At 47.0% G+C, this 21,554-nt stretch overlaps 1 protein-coding gene across 1 annotated transcript in view; it reads left to right on the forward strand.

The window, feature by feature from the left end:
- The window catches only part of USP13 (ubiquitin specific peptidase 13), a 425,163-nt gene that overhangs the window by 306,605 nt on the left and 97,004 nt on the right, over window positions 1–21,554 (forward strand). The window contains exon 11 of the mRNA XM_078667087.1: window positions 11,690–11,815. Within this exon, the coding sequence (XP_078523213.1) occupies window positions 11,690–11,815 (126 nt within the window). The remainder of the gene's footprint in view (window positions 1–11,689; window positions 11,816–21,554) is intronic.

Raw genomic sequence — 21,554 nt, forward strand, 5'->3', positions numbered from 1 at the left:
CTTGCAGAGAACTAGTGATCCCCACTCATTCGCCAAGGGGGGAGGCATGAGCAGCATTACAGGGAACATATGCAACATAATTTATGGCATCGTACGGACAGGCAGTTCAATTCCTCTGCTACCCTGTATGCTTCCTTATCAAGAGACTGTAAATTGAAGTACATAATGTCATCATCTATGAGGCAAAGACGTAGAGTTAAAGGCTGACACTATATCAGGTCAAACACTTCTGAGCCGAAACAAAAATTCCTGGGATGAAGAGAAGACCCTGTTGAGCTAATTTTCCATTGTACTTCTGATACCCAAACGGAAAGGGATTGAAAGGTAGCAGTAGCAGACTGGACGGATACAATATTCCTTCCAGGAACATCTCTGGGTGATCATCTGTGCTGATGCTGTAGTGGGTGGAAACAAAAGGTGAATGGCAATTTGATAGATTTGTGGTGGTTACCTTCTCACCAAAATTCCCTCCACGTATGTTTATTATATATGATTTGTTCTGAAAACAAATGTCTGGTGTGACAACTGCAGCTGCCACAAAGGCTAGAACAAAAGAATATGCATTTCGTAAAAGATGGGCCATTTGTAAAAAATCCAAACCGGGAATTTATTTTAAGAATCTATTTTATAACATAAAAGGTAAGCCTCAAAAAGAGTATGGGTGTGACAAGGAAGGGCACATTGGTGATCAGGTTAATAGAAAGTGAGTGCATACGAATACAACAAAAGTGTTCTCAAATTCAAAAAGGAATTCTTTAGATCGGAAATGGATAATGGCAAAAACAGACTACAGAATTTTTTCGAGATGTTAAAACTGCAATCAAATAAATTGGCTAAATCTGCTCAAGAAGCACCAAAAACTCAACTGAGCTGTGAGGAATTCTCAAACTATTTCACAGACAAGGTCAAATCGCTAGAAAGAGAACTTATGATTATCAAAGAACGATTTTATCATGAAAAACGCAAAATATATGACGAACAATAAAGCACAATGGTCGACATTCATGTTATATGATCAGAATACCATTGCCAAAACTCTCTCGGATATCAAACCAAATAGCCACTACAATGACCCCCTCTCCTCTAAATGCCTAAAAAGAATCAACCATATCGTCGTCCCAAAATGGAAAAAAATAATCAATGCCTCACTATCTCAAGGGGTCTTACCAGAGTGCCTATAAACAGGCCAAGTCCTCCCCATCATCAAAAAACCTACAGCGGACCCAGCAGACCCAAATAACTTTCGTCCAGTGACCGATATTCCATTACTTGCCAAACTAATTGTAAAATGTGTGCACAATCAACTGAGCAACCACATCACTAATTTCAATCTGCTGGACAACTGCCAATCTGATTTCAGACCAGGTCACCGTACGGAACCAGCAATCTAACATATAGTGGATGATGCGCTACATGCCCTGGATCACAATCAAACATGTCTACTAGTTCTTCTTGACCTGTCTTCTGCATTTTACACTGTAACTCATGAAAACTTACTACCCCCCTTGAAGACAGGATGGGATTATCTGGAAATGTTCTGAAATGGTTTAAATCCTTCCCACAGAACACAAAGATTCCTGGTCAACCACACGCTATCCCCATCATGCCCTAATTAGATTGGAGTTCCACAAGGATCAACATTATCTCCATCACTATTCAACCTATATGTCGAACCCCTTACAGAAATTCTCCGGCATGCAAACATATCCTATCACATGTACGCAGATGACACTCAGATCTACATCAAGATCTCGTCGTTGGAAGAGATCAAGACAATAAATGAGGCCTTAAAAGTGTCATTACAATGGTTAAGTAGCAATCATCTGAAATTAAATGCACAAAAAATGGAATTCCTATTAATATCACCTCCAAAGAACCACGCAAATGTGAAGAAATGGACCAAACTGATCACAGCGCTAAACTGCACCCCTATCCTAGTTGACTCGACCAAATCACTAGGAATCACGCTTGATAAGAACCTAGACATGAGAGCTCACATCAAATCAATGGCCAAAAGTGTCCAGTTTCACCTGAACTATATTAGAAAAGTGAATCCACTCATTACTGCGTCGGACCTCAAAAAGGCAGTTCAGTCCTTAGTTATATCAAGGATTGAATATGGCTGTACAACACTAAAAGGTTTGCCTAAAATCTCCACAGCACCAATAACAGCCTGTCTCAATGCGGCCGGAAGACTCATTACGGGTTCCAGAAAATACGACCACATTTCCCACACCTGAAGGCATTAAACTGGCTACCATATGAAGCCAGAATCCACCTTAAACTGGCATATATTACCCACAAAGCGCTCCACTACAAAACACCAAGGTACTTAGCCCAGACAATTGAGCTATCAGGGGTAAGCAGACCATCCCGTAATGCGGGAGACCTGTTGCTGAAACCTCCCATCTTTCAGAAGAAGAAAACGTATAACAGAGCATTCCCCGGAGCAGCCCCCAGAGTCTGGAATTCACTACCTCCAAACATTAGAAAAATTCCAAACACTGCAACATTCAAGATGGAAGCGAAGATCTTCCTAATGAGCAAGTTCCTACCCTAGACAATGACGTATCATCATCTGCATCATGGGCAATAGCCGGATGTCGCATAGTCCTGTCAGATATGGATACACCCTGCACAAAAAGACCACAAAGACACCAAAACTAACCTTAGACTGATGCTAACTAGATCTGATGTAGGTGTTACCTCAACTGGTCAACAACGAATGTAACGATAAACTCACCAGTTAGCTGCGAAGACTTCTTAGACTGTACATTACTACATTTAATGGATCTTCGTAGTATTGATGTAAAAGATATGAATGGTATACATCGGAACCTTATGTATAATACTAATGTTATACCTTTTGTACACCAAACCGATCCTAATCTTGTTATTGTTGAAACTAATAAGAAAGGCTTGTACCGGAACATATTTATATCACTTGTGCTATACCCGCTGTATTATAATCTATTTACCTCATGTAACTGTGAAGCACACGGATACCCTTGAGTCATGTTTGCGCTATATAAAACTCAATAAATAAATAAAATTAATATAACCACATTGCACACAGTCCGAGCAGCCTAAAGCACACTAAGTGCCCTATTATGATGTAGGGCGGAAGGCCATCCGACAGCTCGTAGGTGGTGTTCCGCCCAACATCTGGGGCATCTGTCGGACCACCCTATTATGATAAGAGCTGCTTGACCGATTCCTGCGGTGGGAATCCGCTCTGCCTCCGACAAGCTCAAGGAGCCTGTCGAGGCAGAGGGCATATCCTAATCCCCAGAATGGAGGCGGTGCCTGCTCAGGCACCGTTGTGTGGATTTCGATGCACGTTTCCCAAAGCCGGTCCGACCGCCATAGAAAAGCTGTTGACAACGGACTTAGGGGTCCCCTAGCAGGCTCTCCATCCCCCCGAAGCCACCGCTATGAGGCCCAGGTGGTCACCTGTGTTGCCCCCCAAACATCCATGTATCGTGTGGCAGGCACAGCATAGTGCATGGATGTTTAAAAAGTGCATATTTCCTATTGCGGCTTGTGCTGCAGCCCGCAGCACAAGCCGCACTAGGAAAGATACACTTTCCGACCACCGTGAAGGCAGTGCATCTTAATTACGGAAGCAGGACTGCCGACTCCTTGTTGGGCGATCCCGTGCCGACACGATGCCGGTCGGACGCTCCTTTGGCCGGCACTGTAATGGGGCCCTCAAAGCCAATACTGATGGCAGACGTGGTCTATATTAACATCAATAATAACAATATCATATACATAGTATGCGTTCTTGTCTTTCCATCGACTCACACTGATTTCAAATACAAATTAAGGCCGCAAGCAGATTTCCGAAAAGCCCCGACTTGCTTTGTGGTTGTCCTTGTAGAATATGTTTCAAGGACATTTAATCCGACAGATGAACTTCTGTCTTTGTATGATGCATCATGTGTGACTCTATTGCACAGGCTTTCAACAAGTCAATCTATTTTTGATAGTAAAAGAATTTACAATATAAATAGAGACATGAAGTAGGCACAATAAGTGCAGGTTTATAAATATATATGGGAATCAGATTGCTGTGTTATGATTCTCCCGCCTTTGTGATCTAGTCTCATTTTAGGGATCTATCCCAGACTTATTTACATTATTTAATAAATAATCAGCAACATATACTTCTCTTAATTTAATGAAATATTTCAAAAAGAACACAATTTCACATACACGAATGATGTAAAAGTGTTCTTGTGTTCCAAAATTATCGAAAGTACACATTTTTGATCTGACGTGAAATCACAACTGAAAGTTCAGCACCATTGCATTACTGATTGCGTTACAATCTCTTGGCAATAGTTAATTGGCAAGAATAGTTGTTCCAAGTACCATGCATCCTACATTTTCACCTGGTGAACGCAAATCGAGCAGCCACACTCTTTTGGAAAGGTCTGCCATTTACTTTCCTACAATTAAGACAGAGAGCATAAGTCAGGTTCAGATTTGTTTATTGCATACCAGTATTTTGTTGTTTTTTCGCCATAAGGTATCTGCGCGCACCCTACATGAAAAATACATGCAGAATAAAACTAATCTGTGGCAAATTTACTCTTATGTGTTATGAAACCTCAGTTGGCAAATACATGCCCTGAAGGTGTCTGTGTGTGTAACCAGAGAGTCACAGAACTGAATCCTGTTGACACAATGATGTGTGCTTTTTTATAGTGCCACGAGGTCCCACCCTGTGACAGAAAGCACTGTAAATAGGTAACTGATAATTTTAAAATTGTATTTAATACAGTATAGGATAGGCTACTGCAAAATGATGTAGTGTTTAAGATCAATACTTGCAAAATATATATTTTGTAATCAGCCTCTACCTACAACTTTTTCATAAGTGTCCATTTAAAGGACACACTCCAGAACTCGGCCGAAAACACTCTTACATAACCTCTCAAAAAGAATAAATCTTTGTCACCGTGAAGCTTCAAGTGGCTCCATCAATGAAAGCCTATGCTGGCCCCAAGCAGCCTTTGTATTTGTTGACTAATCAGTTGCACACATTTACATGTCTTTGAGGTAGCAGGCACCCTGTCTAGAAGTTTATTTTTCTTCTTTAGCTGTCTGTCCTTCCCTTGGCTTCAAAGGACAGGACCCCTTTCTCTTTCAGGTAGTCATTGTTTTGCAAAATTAAAAAAGCATGGGCATGTTGTTCCCCATAGGTTCTACTCACTTCGACATCTGTTTACATGCAGAAGTCATTTCAGGCAGGTTGAGGGGATGGCATGGAGGGGACCAGTGGGTTGCATTCAGATACAGAGCCCTGATTGTCCAGATGCTTGGGTCCTCAGAATCATGGCCCAGGAAAAAGAGGAAAGGAGAGAGATCCAGGAATAGTGTCTAAGAGATGGCCCAGAAGAGGGGACAGAGTGTTTCCTCGCAGCAATGCCACAGGGAGGGGGACATATATGGGAGCCTTTGTTCAACAAAAAAGGGCCACCACTACCATTAGAGTAGCAGGTGCTGTGGCACAGGAACCAGCGGTGTGAGTGACCGCTACACCCAAATTATGGTTGTTTTACTATGAAAAAGGAGGCGGGACCATTTTCCTTTCTAGCATTAGGGCCCAAGTGACCTTTAGTGCGCAGGAAACAGGGCCGAAGCAACAGGGGCCGCGCTGTGGTCATAAACTCCGCTTTGAGCTTCAACGTAGGTGTGATGGCCCAGTGGAGAGGGCAGAACAAACAGCTTGTTTCTCAGATCTGTAGGTCTGATTGGAGCTGCAGATTCAGTGGCGGCGTGGACCCACCGGTGTGAGGGACCCTAAACTCCAATTACTATCCTTCATTGCTTCCATTAGGGTCCAGTGAAACGTGCAGTGCCATATTTGGTTTCGGCCTTGGTTGAATTGGCCCAGGGGATCAGAAAACTGAAGCAGAGGGGTCCCCTTAGTTTGGGCCTCCGAGAGATGGCTGGGATCGGGATGTGGCAAGATGGTAGCCCATGTTGGTAGAAAGGACAGAGGAAACAGCCTGTTTTGCAAGTCAGTAGATATTATTAGTGAAGCCGGTACAGTAGTACTGAATCCCTGGTGTCTGAATGGTCCACCGCATCCCAACCGTGACTGTCGTACTTCAAAAAAGGGGCATGGTGGCTCATTTTCCTTGCTATCTTTAGGGGTGAGTGCACCCTTACTACAAGGAGGTGAGCAACTTGTGGGAGCAAATTTTGTTTCTGAAAGAGGCAGAGAGCCTGTTTCAAGATGGCAATGATGGCCAGTCATGGCGGGAATGAGTGGAAGAGGCAGAGAGCCTGTGTCAAGATGGCAGCAATGATCAGTCATGGTGGGAACGAGTGGAAGAGACAGAGAGCCTGTTTCAATATGGCAGCGATGGCCAGTCATGGTAGGAACGGGTGGAAGAGGCAGAGAGCCTGTTTCAAGATGGCAACAATGGGCAGTCATGGTGGGAACGAGAGGAAGAGGCAGAGAGCCTGTTTCAAGATGACAATGATGGGCAGTCATGGTGGGAATGAGTGGAAGAGATAGAGAGCCTGTTTCAATATGGCAGCGATGGTCAGTCATGGTAGGAACGAGAGGAAGAGGCAGAGAGCCTGTTTCAAGATGGCAATGATGGGCAGTCATGGTGGGAATGGGTGGAAGAGATAGAGAGCCTGTTTCAATATGGCAGCGATAGCCAGTCATGGTAGGAATGGGTGGAAGAGGCAGAGAGCCTGTTTCAAGATGGCAACGATGGGCAGTCATGGTGGGAACGAGTGGAAGATGCAGAAGAATAACCTGCTACTCAGTGCTCAGCTATCATTAATGCAGCCGTTGCATTGGGGCCTAGGAGCGCAAGGGGCTCACAGCACCCCAGTTATGGAATGCAATATTTTGGGTCTATTTTTGTTTTTGTTTGAAGCATTTTGCTCTTCTTGAAGTCTCACATTTATTGTGGATTATGAATTACAGAACAAGTACCCCTGGAATGATCTCAAAATCCCCACATCCAGTGCTCAGCCCTGCCACCCCACTCCCACTCCCCACTCTCTCTGTCCTTACTATTAAGTTTTGGAGAGGTGGTGCTCACTTCAATTTGCTTAGGGGGGCTCAGAGCAAAAAAAAATCGAAGGCCTCTGATCTACAGCCTCATAGGAAAGCACTATGTGTATCAACTCAAATAATCACACAATGCGTTTCAAGCTACAGTTCTGCTCTTCATCAACAAAATGTATACATTTCTGATCTAATTTTAGCAGTTTACAAATTAAAACAATGTATGAGTGTTGGACTTGGCCCTTTTTGCAGGGTTATCCCCAAACTTTTTGCTTCTTCCTCCTATTTTTCCTGACCAGTTTTTGTTGGTTTTAGGAGTCTGGGTACTTTACCACTGTTAATCAGTGCTAAAGTGCATATGTTTTCTGTGTAAATTATGATTATAATTGGTTATCCATTATTGGCATATTTGATTTACTGGTAAGTCCCTAGTACTGAGTACTGCACTGAGTGTGCCAGGGCCTTTAAATCAAATGCTGCTAGTCGGCCTACAGCACCGACTGTGCCACCCACATGGGTAGCCCTGAAAAGGTACCTCAGACCTACCACTGCAGTGTCTGTGCGCAGTTTTATACTGCCATGTCGACTAGGCAAGTGCACCCATTTGCCAGGCCCTAACCTTCCCATTTCTTACATATAAGACACCCCCAAGGTACCTCCATGGGCAGGGTGCAGTGTATAGAGAAAGGTAGGACATGTTCTGGTGGGTGTAACATGTCCTGATAGTAAAATACTCTAGTGTATCGTTACTGAAAGGCTGTCTGTGCCATAGGATAGCATGGGAGATGCTTTGTAACATTTTAACTTCCCATTGGGATAAGATAGAGGAATACAGTTTAGGCTCTCTAAACTCACAATTTAATAACACGTCTTTTTGTAAAGATGGTTTTCAAATTGTGTTTTTGAAAATGCCACTTTTAGAAAGTAGGCATTTTCTTGTTTAACCATTCTTTGTGCCTCTGCCGGTATGTGGATTGACTGTCTGGTTTTGGATTGACAGATGCTGAGGATGTGCATTCACTGTAGACAACCACTGGGGGTTTGAGTTGTGCATAGCCCTATCTGGATGACTCAGAGCTGAGCTGAATAGGCCTTGCCTGCATTTAATGTAGGGGGAGGAGTTTTCCTTCAACCTGAATAAGGACTGTTTCCCTTGCACAATGCTGTCTCCACCCCCTGTGGTCATATTGCACCAGTGAGGAAAGAACTTGTTTGGACTGGACTCAGAGACCCTTGCACAAAGAAGAACAAAGACAAAATGGGGTATAAGTAGTGAACCTTAAACCCTAGAACTTTAGATCACTTCTGGACTCAAGAGGAACCTTTGACAAGGAGAAGAGCTGGAGAGCTGTGAGGAGGAGTACCTCCCATTTGCTGTGTGCTGTGTGGGGTTGGCCTGCAGTTGCTGCTTCTGCCAAGGAAAGGACAAAGACTGGAACTTTGCTGAGAAACCTACTTGAAGAAGAATCTCCAAGGGCCTGGGTGTGCTGGCCTCCTATTCTGAAGTCTCAGGGACACAAAGACTTCACCCCCAGCTCCCCTGAACTCTATTGCTGAGGGTTCTCACCTGCCAGTAGGTGCCTATTCCAGATTTGGGCCTCTGGAGGTTGTTCCTGCTGTTGGGACCCGGAAGCAACTTGAAAGCAGCAAGAAAAGCAATCTCCGACGGCTACGTATCGCCGTGACCCACACCGTCACGAGGGGCACCGCTTGTGAAGTGCATGATGCACTGCCCAGCCTGCACTGCAGCTCCAATGCCCTTCAACACTTGCTGACGCCTGCAGTTATCGGCCTTCCCGACGCCAGTGCTCGCATCGACTCTGTCATCGCCAGCGCCTACATTCTGTTATCACGGTGCCGATAACTGCAAAGTCGCCGACTTCGCATTGCCTCACCGGAACCAACGCCTCACCGCCGATGCAACCGTCTTCCCCTATCCTGGATTTAACACATTGCCTCCTCGCAGACACGACGCCTCGCCTCCTCAGTGGCAGCCAGGGAGCTGGCCTCAACCTCGGCACCAACGCCTCACTTCCACGACGCCGTGCATAGTCATAGACTTTGTTATTCAAAGGTACTGTTTGTTTGAGGTCTGCGTGACTCCATGCCCGACACTGCATACCTCGCGGTTGTTGCCGTACTTTAGATCTATTTCTATCATGCATTGTAATAGCCTTGGGTGGAACTATTTGTTTTTTCCAAGCTTTATTTCGGAAATATTTGTTTGGAAGTGCTATTTTACTACATTTATACTGGATTTTTGTAGTTTTGGTCTTGAGTATAGATAAAGGTACTTTATTTTTCTAAACTGGCATGGTGTCCATTTGTGGTGTTATCACTGTAGTACAGTGTTTTTTGAGTACAAATACTTTACACATTGCCTTTGGGATTAGCCTGTACGCTCGTGCCAAGCTACCAAGGGGGTGAGCAGGGGTTATCTAGAGTGGGTATCCCCCTTGCCCTGACTAGAAGGGGGTAAGGGTCCCTACTTGGACCATGGTACCTACCTCTACCAATTAGAGACCCCCAGTTTTAACATGTTATAGTCCTTTTAAAGAATTTTACAAAGGAAATTACAAACCAAATGCAACCCCTCTTGTAATAGCTGCTGTTACCCAAGTCTCTGATTAAACAACAGTCTTTGGGCCAATTCCAAATTTCCTACTGGAATGTGGTTTCCTGCTTCTTTATCTAACTATCATCTTGTTTCTTGATGTCATATCTGTTCGTTGTATACATTTACAAATATATTGTTCTTCCCTCTGCAGCATTCTTCACTGTTACCAAACTGTGAAAATTGAGTTGACTTATCTTATGGCTTGTTCCAATGTGTAGCAACCATTTATTTAGATTTTTCTAATTTCTGATGCTTCTTTTGGGCTTTTGCAAATTTATTTTCTCCTTCCTTTCTGTTCTGCCAGTGTACAGTTAACCGCAAGGGAATTTCAAACAGTATATACAATACGAAGTCGCATAATGCTGAAATGTAGTGGCTGCAATGTAAACATGGATAAATTCTACTCATGCACAAAAATTGGTTGAAATGTACAAAATAGGAATTCTGGTGTGTCACACTCAGGAGAAAAGTGCTTTCTTGAAGAGCACTGTATCTGTATGCCCAAAGTAGCTGGCTTGAAAATAGTAAAGATAGAGCCCATGCACCAGTTTCGAATGTTCTAAGTTTTTATTAACTTCCAATGAGTGTTGAGGCAAACCATAGCTGATGTGTGTTTCACAGAACATTCAGTTTCTTTAGGTCTCATGAATCATGACGTGCTATGCCGTGAAACACGTGCCAGCGATCACTTTCACATAGCAATCATTGCATGATATTAAAAATTAGGACATTTGGAACCCGTGCCTCGGGTCTAACTTTACTTCGATAATTTCTCGGTTGAGGGGACGTCTTTCTTCACTGACCGTTAAGATGTTTATAATAAAAAAACAAAAGAGTAGGTAACTTACACTTGCAATTGCATTGATATATATATAGAGTTTTTATTAGAGATTATGTTGAGCAGCAACAAGCCCTCCATGGGCCAGATGTATCAAACATTTTTCGTGTCGCAAGCGGCCGTAAAATGCATTTTGATAAGTGGTCATTCCCAAATTGCAATTCAGTTACATGTTACCGAATCGCAATCTGGTATTTCGAATACATACCGATTCGATATCAGGAAGGGCATGATTAGGGCGTCCCTTCCTAATACCGAATCGCAGTGGTATGTAATAAGTTTAGCGACCCAAATGTGTTCATTAAACATTTGCATTTTACCACCTACTTCAAGTTGGTGGTAACCCATTCTCAAACGGGAATCGGTCCGTTCCCAACGGACCGCTTCCCTTTGTGAAAGTGGGCGCCAATATCTTTTAAGAGCAGGTAGTGATCCCACGGACCACTGCATACTCTTTAAAAAATTTAAAGAAAACTTAATTTTTCTTTTTAAAACTCAACCCGTTCAAAGAAAGTGTAAAAATGTACAAAAGCCGAGTATAACGTGATTTTCAAGTTCGTGAAAACTGTACAACCCAGTCCCAAGTCTATAGGAGCACAGGATTACCGCTATAAGATCCTACGATGAATCTTGGATGGTTATCACTGCCTAGGTCATCAAAACCTGAAGCCAATAGTCGCTAGGGTTTTATTTCGAAAAACTTTATTGCTATGGAGAAAGAGTGTGCTATCAGTCAGCAATTCTTTTGAGGGCTGTTTTGACATCCTTTAAAATATACTCAGAGTGGGCTTTTGTTCACCAATGACTATTACTTACACACCACAATCAGTTGGTAATTTTGTGTGTCATTCTGCCTTGCAGGAAGTGCTTCCCTTGGACTACACGAGAAAGCATTGTAAATGGGAAAATTACACTCACTTCCCAACCTTTTTGTAACTTTCTATTCTTTATCTCCTTTTTGCATTCTATACATTAAATAATCTTATTTTGCTACTTTGTCCCAGCATTGGCAAATCTTCTAGGACAGGCTTTAATGTGAAACACAGCATTAGTTCATGCAACGCAAGTAAATAGCATTTGTGAGTGCCTGTGTTTGCATACTTTGTCACGTTAAAGCTAGACCTGTTGGCTATCTGTAAAAGTGCATATGTGTTTTAATCAGTTACACTTACATGTTTTTTTTATTCTATAGCCTCTGCCACGGGGAATTACTCTTCGAATGTTCAAGGGCCTGGTGAGCTCAGGGCACCCCGAGTTTAGCTCCAAAAGGCAACAAGATGCTCATGAATTCCTCATGCACCTAGTAAATCTGGTGGAGGTAAGTACTTAAAGCACAGGTTAGGGGCTGTGGATAAACACACTGGCTAACTACCCTGGACACTGAAGTATGTGGTATTGTACAAAGCCAGAATCCTAAATGTAAATGTGTGCACCAGGCAATTATTATTTAATTAATTTAAAAGTATATATTTCTAGAAAAAGGAAGGGAGAGATAAATTCTTCACCCAGTGGCGTAGATGTCTACGCCATTGGCTTCCAGCCCTGGCCAGTGCAGGTAAGAGTGATTGGGCCGGGTGGGGGGTAATTCGACAGACGTTTACTAGCGAACTTTAATTATTCATTTAATTTTAGCTTGTCATTGTCCATCGAAATCCCCTCCCACCCGGCCCTACCACCCCACCGCTCTTATCTGCACTAGCCGCGGCTGCTGTCTTCAGCAGATCACACCCGCTCACCTATGCACAAAATGTAGTGTATAATAGGCTAACTGTCCTGTGTTTGGGATACTGTAGGCAACAAATGTTGGCAAAGTAATGTGTTGGATTTTTGCCAGTTCTTGCATTTTTCATAGTAAGTCTCACTATGTCCATGATTTACTGTATGCTTCGTACACATAAGGAAGTCTGCGACAGCAAATACACAGTGAATGTATGTGTGTGCTTTTTAAAGGTGGTTATTTATTTTTAGCTAACTGGGTTTGCACAAAGTAAAGCTGGCACATTTATTATTGAGTAGCTGAGGAAGAAGAGCAGAATGCAGAGTGACTGAAGGAGATTCAGTTCCTGGAATGGGAGCGGTGGCATGTTCAAAGAAGACAGGTAGTCTTTGCAAGGGGTTGACCGGAGCAGGGGCATAAGATAAATCGATGCCCTCCGCTCCAGAATGTGACGAGGGGCACCTGAGTCTACCTTATTTCTTAGATATTCATTAGACTTTGGCTGAATGGGGTCTCCGTAAAAGGCTGGGGACCTCCCTGAAGAGTCCCCGCCCCCTTTGCTGTCCAGTAAGGGTCGGGCCCTAAGCCCCCATACGATATAAATGACCACGCAGACACTGTGGTATACTTTGTGGAACTGGCCCAGGGCACGTGTGCCCGGCCACTTTTATTAGCAGGGTCACATGACCTATGATACCTGTGATGGATGGGTGAGGGGTGAGTGTGGAAAAAGGCCCTTTAGGAGTGGCTGGTGGAAACACATCGCTTATAAACACTAGACTGTGACCAGTCTGTCACTTCATCCCTCCCAACCTTTATTAAAAATGGGACAGCAAGTCCAACCTGTGGGAGAGAACAAAATGACAAAACAAAAACCCTACTGAGTTCACTCAGGTTGCTGGCGGGACAGGATAAGTGTACAGGTGCATTTGGGAGCAGCAGGCATCACAGCATGCCTCCGTAGTTTTAAACAGACTACTCTGGGCACGAATGGCAGTGTAAATGAAGTCTACCTGGGCACTGTTGGTCCTGTCCTACCTGGTCTCACGACGTGGAAGTACATTTACAATGTTCGCTGTGAGGGTGCATTTGGATCAATAGTGAAGTCTGTTGCTGGTACGTCTTCAAAAGCGCCCTAGCTCCATTGATAGCAATGCTCCAAAGACAGATAACATTCCGGTGACTGTTGAAGATTCTACCTCGCGTGCCGCATTGCTTACAATTGCCCGATGGTGGAGCAACATCCGGCCTCCCTCTCTCACCAGGATTGCCCTCTCTTTCCAGGATTCCCCCCTCACTGGAGTCCTCTGAGGTCCTCTTCACCGGGCTTCCGAAGGGACTGTGTGGACTGCCCAGTATCCCTCCCATGCCACACCATAGGGCCATTGAGGCAATGCCACTGGTCCCACCTTCAACTCACTCGCTCCGCCTCAAGGGTAGTTGTTGCAATGTCGGTGTACCCCAGCCATCCAGACTCTGGTGCACATGCATCTACAGGGCATTCTTTGGGGCGCCCCGGTCTCCATGCATACTTTTGTTGCTTCCTGATACCTGTCGTGGAGCGGCTGCAGACACATCTCTCTTGACGTGACTCCCCTCTCACAGGAATCCCTTGAGCTCCTTGCCCCTGGATTGTCACGGGACTGTGTGGGCTGTGCAGACCTCTCATAGGCATCACCAAGGGGTCACTGAAAAACTCCCAACAGGCCACGTCCACAACTCGTGCAACCCTAAGGGTGGGTCTTCCAATGGTCGAGATTGCTCTCACCAGGAGGCGTCACGTTCACCAGTGCACACAGCTGGTTCCATGGCTGTAAGCCTTCCACGGCGCCAAATATGCCTCATTTACCTCTGGGTCTTTCATAGGCACAGGGCTCCACTCCAGATGGCCAGTGCTCCTTGGATGTTGTTGATTGCCATAACACTCACAGTTCTTATTCTGTACTTTGCTGTGTGCCAGGTGTCTACTACACACCATTCTCTTCTTCCTTGCACTATAGTGCTCTGGCCTTTCTTTTCCTCTTCATCATCTTTTCTTCTTTCTCCAGACCAGGCCTCTCCATGTGATGTTCACTTCACTAGGACCTTCCTGGTCACGTCCTGCCCCTAGGACTGACTCTCTTCACCACTCTCTCTATTCTGACCAGTCCTCTGGCAGTGATCATCCTTTCACTGGGACCTTCCTGGTTGCGTCCTGTTCTAACTGTAGGACCAGAAAATTCTTTGTGTCGGGGACCTCTCACAGATCTTCCTTTCTTAGACCTATCACTGTTCTTGTCTTCGTGGACCTCTCACAGGTCTCCACTTCGTGGACCTCTCACAAGTCTCCTCTTCCTGGACCTCTCACAGGTCTCCTCTTCGTTGACCTCTCACAGGTCTCCTCTTCGTGGACCTCTCACAGCTCTCCTCTTCCTGGACCTCTCACAGGTCTCCTCTTCATGGACCTCTCACAGGTCTCCTCTTCATGGACCTCTAACAGGTCTCCTCTTCACTTGAGGATGCACTCCTTACGTCCCAAGGCTATGTCGTTGTAGCACTCGCTCCTGCCTCTACTCAGGCAAGCTTCGCAAGGCCTGTCACACCCTGTGACCACATCCGTCCTCTTCCTCGCAGGGCTCTCACTCCCGGGCTCCTGCCCGTACTATCTGATCTCCAGACTCCGCTCTCAACACCTTTCTGACCTTATGCCCTTTCTTTCTCTTCCTGGGCGCTCCCCACTGGTGCCCTACGCTCCCGTGCTTCGAACTTGCGTTAGAGCTTGTTCACCATTAGGACCTGTCTCTTTTCACGGGGGACTTTCCTTGCCAACGTGTGGCCTCTGCACTGTAGCCAAATGCATACTGCGCAGTCTCTGGGGACAAATGCCCATCCGTGGCTGCATTACAGGGGTTACCACTGTCCTCTGCTGCCTGTTGCGTTACTCACTTTAGCTGTCACCATACTCTTGGCAGCTTTCCTAGTGTGGGATTCGTTGAACATCTCCCACTATTGGGGTGCCCGGTCTGTCCCCTCTAATTCTGCAGCCCCCCAGGGTAGTGCTTCCCTCTTGTCACCGAAGCCACCTCACAGATTTAGGGCCAGAGTGGTTTCCTTTCTTTCCCTCTCACTTGTGCCTGGGTTGCCGACGGAATTCGTTTTCTCCCCCGCGGCAGCTACTCCATCTCCTGGCAAGTGCACTCATTCCTTGACCTTTCCATACAGTGAGGGGGTAGGGGCAGGTGTGGCTGGTACAGGTAAGAGCGGTGGGGTGGGGGGGAGAGTCAACATATGATAGGATAGGGAAAATAAAATAAATACAATCACTTAGCTTGCACTCACCGCATCGCCAAGTCCGTGATGCAGCGAGTGCAAGGTAAGTGGTTTTATTTATTTTACTTTCCCTAGTCCGTCGTATGGTGTCCTGCCCCTGTCCCGCTCCCGCCTCGCCAATTTTATCTGTACCGCCCGTGCCTTGGTACGGGGCACATATTCTAGTCGTGCCGCCCCGGCTTTTACTGTCTGGATATCCACACTCTTCTCGTTTGTGGGCTCTTCGCTTTGCTGTAGCAGTCCTTCTGTCTACTTATGTGGGCACTCCAGGAATGGGGTAGGCCTCCTGTAGAAGGGTCAGCAGCACGGTACTAGCTATGACACTTAGGGCCAGATGTAGGTAAAGAAGATTAACCGATTCTAAAATACCGAATTTTACCGATTCGGTATTTTAGAATCGGTAAATGGGATGTAGGTATTTATTCGGTAAGTATTACCGAATCGGTAAGATTCGGTAAATACCGAATCAGTATTTACCGATTCGGTAATTCCCATTCATTCCTATGGGCCCGGAGGCCCATAGGAATGAATGGGAATTACCGAATCGGTAAATACTGATTCGATAAAAGGGGGAACACATTGAAGGGTGGCAGAGTGTCACTTTGACACCCTGTTGCACCCCTGAATCGTGCTTGTGTGCACATGTGGCACACATACATGCCCTAAGGGCATGTATGTCTGCCACTTGGCACAGTTGAAAATGCACAGATTTGCATTTTCAAAGGTATTCGGTATTTATCACCAACTTATAGTTGGTGGTAAATAACGAATCCTTAAAGCACATAAACACTCTTAAATGTGCTTCCTACATGCCATTTACCGATTCGGTAAGTACCGAATCAGTAAATAATGATTCGGTAAATACAGAATCGGTAAATACCGATTCGGTATTTACCGAATCATCACCTACATAGCAAATGGCTCAATACCGGTCGGTAAGCCTGAAATTTACCGAATTTCGGGTTTACCGACCGTTAATGAGCCACCTACATCTGGCCCTTAGTTCTGGTGGGGGTGAGTGTGGAATCCAGCCCTCTAGAAGCGGCTGGTGGAAACGCATTACTTATAAACACTAGACTGTGACCAGCTAGTCTCCACCTCCCCACCCAACAGGTGGCTGCGTTATGCCCCTGGAGAGTAGTTGTTGTTAAATATATGACTGGTCCCATACGTCTGGTAAATATCTGTATTAATTGGATATTCAGATTTGCAAAAGATTTACAAAAGTGACAGTCTAGAATTTCTGTTATTGTGTGCAGTACACCTAGTTCGTAATATAGTTCTGCTCTTTTGTTGGAATGAGGAACTAGAATTACAACTAAATGAATTCTCCAGAGTTGAGTGGCTGCCATGTTTACTCTCTGTGCTCCCCACCTGACCCACCCACCCCTACTGCTGAAACCGTGCCAGTGATTGAAGGCATGGTGTATGCAGAACCCTGTGGTAGGTAGTTCAAAATACAAATTCAGTACATTGTTAGGATAGGAATTTGTGAATTAGTAGGGAAAATTGCTATTGAATATCCGGTTGAATTCGGCTGTGCAGGCTTATCTGCAAGCAAGAGCATGGTTTGGTATTGTAAGTGATAATTGTAAGCTTGAAAAAGTAAGTCCGGTGGGATTTACAAATAAAGAAATCTAGACAGGGGAAAATAGCCAAAATGTAGGTAATTGTCGTTGTTGACTAAATGGCATTCTGTTGCTTTAGTGAGGGTCAGCTGGGGACTTAAAGCATAATCATGTTCCCTATCCCTTTTCTTCTCTGGGATGCCTTTCCGCCACTGTAGACAGAGGACTCTGTAGTACACCCACTCTAAAGCATGATTACCCAGTGCTTAATGCCTGCTGATGTTTGGAATTGGTGAGTGCCAGCTCTCATTTGTGGTGACCAGGTCTTATTTTTCATCATCAGCGTTTGACCCCAAGCAAGAGAAAGTATGGCAGAAATGGGAGAATGTGGGGAGGTAAAAAATACAAAGCAAAACAGTGACAAAGTGAGAAAGCAGGACCGAAAAAGAATTACACCTCCGGGCTGGCGATTTTGTGTCGGCAGTGCCATGGCGGCAGCCTGCTTTGGCTCATAGAGAGCCTGAAGCATACGCTGCTGCCATGGTAGTGGGACTTGCACATCAGGTGCACTGTGTACCATGCATAATGTTGTGCATGGCACACAGTGCACGCACGACTGTGCAGTAAAAGGGGGATACAACATGTACCCCCATGCACTTTACCCAATGAGCAAAAATGCCCTTGGGTCCTGTTTGGGGACCCTTCCCTGTCTTTCCGACAATCTTTTCATGATGCCGCCATGAAGAGGTCGACAGAAAGGCAGGCCATGATTGGGACGGCAGTGCCAGCATCGGCACTGCCTCCCATCCCTGCTGCTTTCCCCACTACTGCTGCCGTGGGTTCAGGGATCCTAGCGGGGGCAGCCGTCATGTGGTGGTCAGACCATCATGGTCATTATCGGGCGGCCAGAGCGCCACCATGAGTGAGGCGGTTTACTTATAACCATGCCCAGAAACTGGAAAGGCAGTCTCGTTTCTCAAAGGTAAGAAAATAAAGCATTCTATGTGCTGCTTTTCTCATTGCTGAAGCTTTTAGTCTTGTTCTGGCTACCAGCATTCCACAATGCTTTTTAAATCTCTCCTGAATCCCTCTGCAGACCCAAGCTCCTTTGGTCTCATCCACCACCCATTCCACCCCTCGTTCTTTCAAATGTATGTTGATTCCTTCACAGCTTGGAACGCCATAGGACACTTCAAGGAGGACACAAATGTGATTATTGTTGGGAACAAACACCCAAGCCTTGTTTTGCTTTCAATCAATCAATCATCCAGATTTGTATAGTGTACTAATCACCCAGAGGGTATCCAATCACTGGGCCCAGGCTGATTGGTGGTCTCAGTAAAAGAGCCAGGTCTTGAGACCCCTTCTGGATTCCTGGAGGGAGGGAGATGTCCTCAGGGGGATGGTGAGGCAGTGAGTTCCAGAATATCCTGGTGAGGTAGGAGAAGGAACAACCTCCATTGTTGCTGGGGGAGATGTGGGGGGTTGTGAACAAGGGAGAGAGAGAGAGAGAGAGGGAGAGATAGAGAGAGAGGTGAAGCGCAAGAATCTAAAGGGTCAATAAATCAATCAATCAATCATATCACTTGTATAGCGCGCTACTCACCCGGGAGGGTCTCAAGGCGCTTGGGGGAGGGGTCCGTTACTGCTCGAACAGCCAGGTCTTGAGTTGTCTCCTAAAGGCGAGATGATCCTGGGTTAGCCGAAGGTGGATGGGGAGGGAGTTCCATGTCTTGGCCGCCAGGTAGGAGAAGGATCTGCCTCCGGCGGTGGCTCTTCGGATGCGTGGCACGGCGGCGAGGGCGAGGCTAGTAGATCGTAGCTGGCGGGTGGGCGTGTAGAATGTCAGGCGGTCGTTGAGGTACTTGGGGCCCAGGTCGTGGAGAGACTTGTGTGCGTGGGTGAGGAGCCTGAACGTGATCCTCTTGTTGACGGGGAGCCAGTGCAGGTCCCTCAGGTGGCCGGAGATGTGGCTTCGTCGGGGGATGTCCAGGATGAGTCGGGCGGAGGCATTCTGGATGCGTTGGAGTCTTTTCTGTAGCTTGGCTGTGGTTCCGGCGTAGAAGGTGTTTCCGTAGTCCAGTCGGCTGGTGACGAGTGCCTGGGTGACCGTCTTCCTCGTTTCGGTCGGGATCCATCGGAAGATCTTGCGGAGCATGCGAAGGGTGTGAAAGCATGATGAGGAGACGGCGTTGACTTGTCTGGTCATCGAGAGAGAGGAGTCCAGGATGAAGCCCAGGTTGCGCGCGTGGTCTGTTGGCTTGGGTGCGCTGCCCCGGGCGGGGGGCCACCAGGAGTTGTCCCAGGCGGAGGGCGATGGTCCATGGATGAGGACTTCCGTCTTGTCCGAGTTCAGTTTCAGGCGGCTGTTCTTCATATACTCTGCGACGTCTTTCATCCCTTCGTGTAGGCTGGTTCTGGAGGTGTTGGGGTCTCTGGTGAGGGAGAGGATCAGCTGGGTGTCCTCGGCGTAGGTGATGATGTTGAGGTTGTGTTGGCGTGCGATGGTTGCGAGAGGTCTCATGTAGACGTTGAAGAGGGTGGGGCTGAGTGATGATCCTTGCGGAACGCCGCAGATTACTTCGGTGGCCTCGGATCGAAACGGGGGGAGGAGGACTCTCTGTGTTCTTCCGGCGAGGAACGAGATGATCCACTCCAGTGCCTTCTCTTGGATGCCGATGTTGTTGAGGCGTTGAACTAGGGTGCGGTGGCAGTCAGTGTCGAACGCTGCAGAGTGGTCCAGGAGGATGAGTGCCGCTGTTTCCCCCGTTGTCGAGCAGGGCTCGGATGTCGTCGGTAGCTGCGATGAGGGCGGTCTCGGTGCTGTGGTTGGCTCTGAAACCGGACTGTGAGGGGTCGAGGGATCCGTTCGTCTCGAGGAAGGCGGCAAGCTGTCTGTTGACGATCTTCTCGATGACTTTAGCAGGGAATGGGAGGAGCGAGATGGGGCGGAAGTTCTTGAGGTCGGAGGGGTCCGCTGTTGGTTTCTTCAGTAGGGCGCTGAGCTCGGCGTGCTTCCAGCTCTCCGGGAAGGTGGCGGTGTTGAAGGAGGTGTTGATGATGTTCCGGAGTTGGGGTGCGATGGTGGAGTCGGCCTTGTTGAAGACGTGGTGGGGGCAGGGGTCGGTTGGAGATCCGGAGTGGATGGTGTTCATCGTGCGGGCTGTGTCTTCGGTGGTCACCGTGGTCCAGGTGCGGAGGGTGGCGGTGGGGAGCGTAGGTTCTGCGGTTGGGTGCGTGGACGGTGCGCCGAAGCTGTTGTGGATGTCAGCTATCTTGCGGTGGAAGAACGAGGCGAGAGAGTCGCAGAGATCTTGTGAAGGAGCGATGTCGTTGTTGCCGGTGCTGGGGTTGGAGAACTCCTTGACGATGCTGAAGAGTTCCTTGCTGTCGTGGGCGTTGTTGTCCAGTCGTTCCTTCAGTGATTTCTTCTTGGTGGTGCGGATAAGCTGGTGATGCTTGCGGGTGGCGTGTTTGAGGGCGGTCATGTTGTCGGTGGTCTGGTCGAGGAGCCAGGCTTTCTCGAGGGTGCGGCAGGTCTTCTTGGAGTCCTTGAGTTCGTCGGTGAACCAGGAGGCCTTCTTGCTTCTGGGTCTGCTGGGAGGGTTCTTCAGTGGCGCGAGGTCGTCGGCGCAGGAGGTCAACCACTGCGTGAAGTTGCGGGCTGCTTCGTTGGGGTCCGTTGTGCTGGTGGGTGGGTTCTGGCTGAGGGAGGTGGTGAGCTGGTCGGCGGTGATCTTGCTCCAGCCCCTGTGAGGAACCTGTTGCGGGTGGTGGTTGGTCGTGGTTCTTCTGAAGCTGAAGTGGACGCAGCTGTGGTCGGTCCAATGGAGTCCGGTGGAGTGGCTGAAGGTGATGTGCTTGCTGGATGAGAAGACGGGATCAAGCGTGTGGCCGGCGTAGTGGGTGGGAGTGTTGACCAGTTGCTTGAGTCCGAGGTTGGCGAGGTTGTCCAGCAGGGCGGCGGTGTTGCGGTCCTTGTTGTTCTCCAGTTGGAAGTTGAGGTCGGTGGAAGTTTAGACAGTGGTTGATACGTTAGTCCTTAGTTGTGCAGGCCTTTGTAGGCATGCATCAGAATCTTGAATTGGCATCTCTTGTGTATGGTGAGCCTGAGGAGTTTCTTCAGGTGGGAGTGATGTGGGTCCGTCTGGAGAGGTTGAGGATGAGTGTTATTGCAGAGTTTTGGATGGTCTGAAGTCTCTTCAAGAGGTATGTTGTGATGCCGGCGTAGAGGGTGTTGCCATGGACCAGGCTACTGGTGATGAGGGCTTGGGTGGCGGTACATCTGGTGGCTACAGGGAGCCATTTGAAGATCTTTCCAAGCATGTGGATGGTGAGGAAGCAGGTGGAGGAAACTGTGTTGATCTGGCTCTTCATAGTGAGTTTGTAGTCCAGGATGTTTCCGAAGTTCTGGGCTTGGTTCATGGGGATGGGACGTGGTCTCAGGTCGGCGGGCCACCAGG

This window comes from Lissotriton helveticus, chromosome 11 (assembly GCF_964261635.1).
Source record: "Lissotriton helveticus chromosome 11, aLisHel1.1, whole genome shotgun sequence".
Taxonomy (NCBI): Eukaryota; Metazoa; Chordata; class Amphibia; order Caudata; family Salamandridae; genus Lissotriton; species Lissotriton helveticus.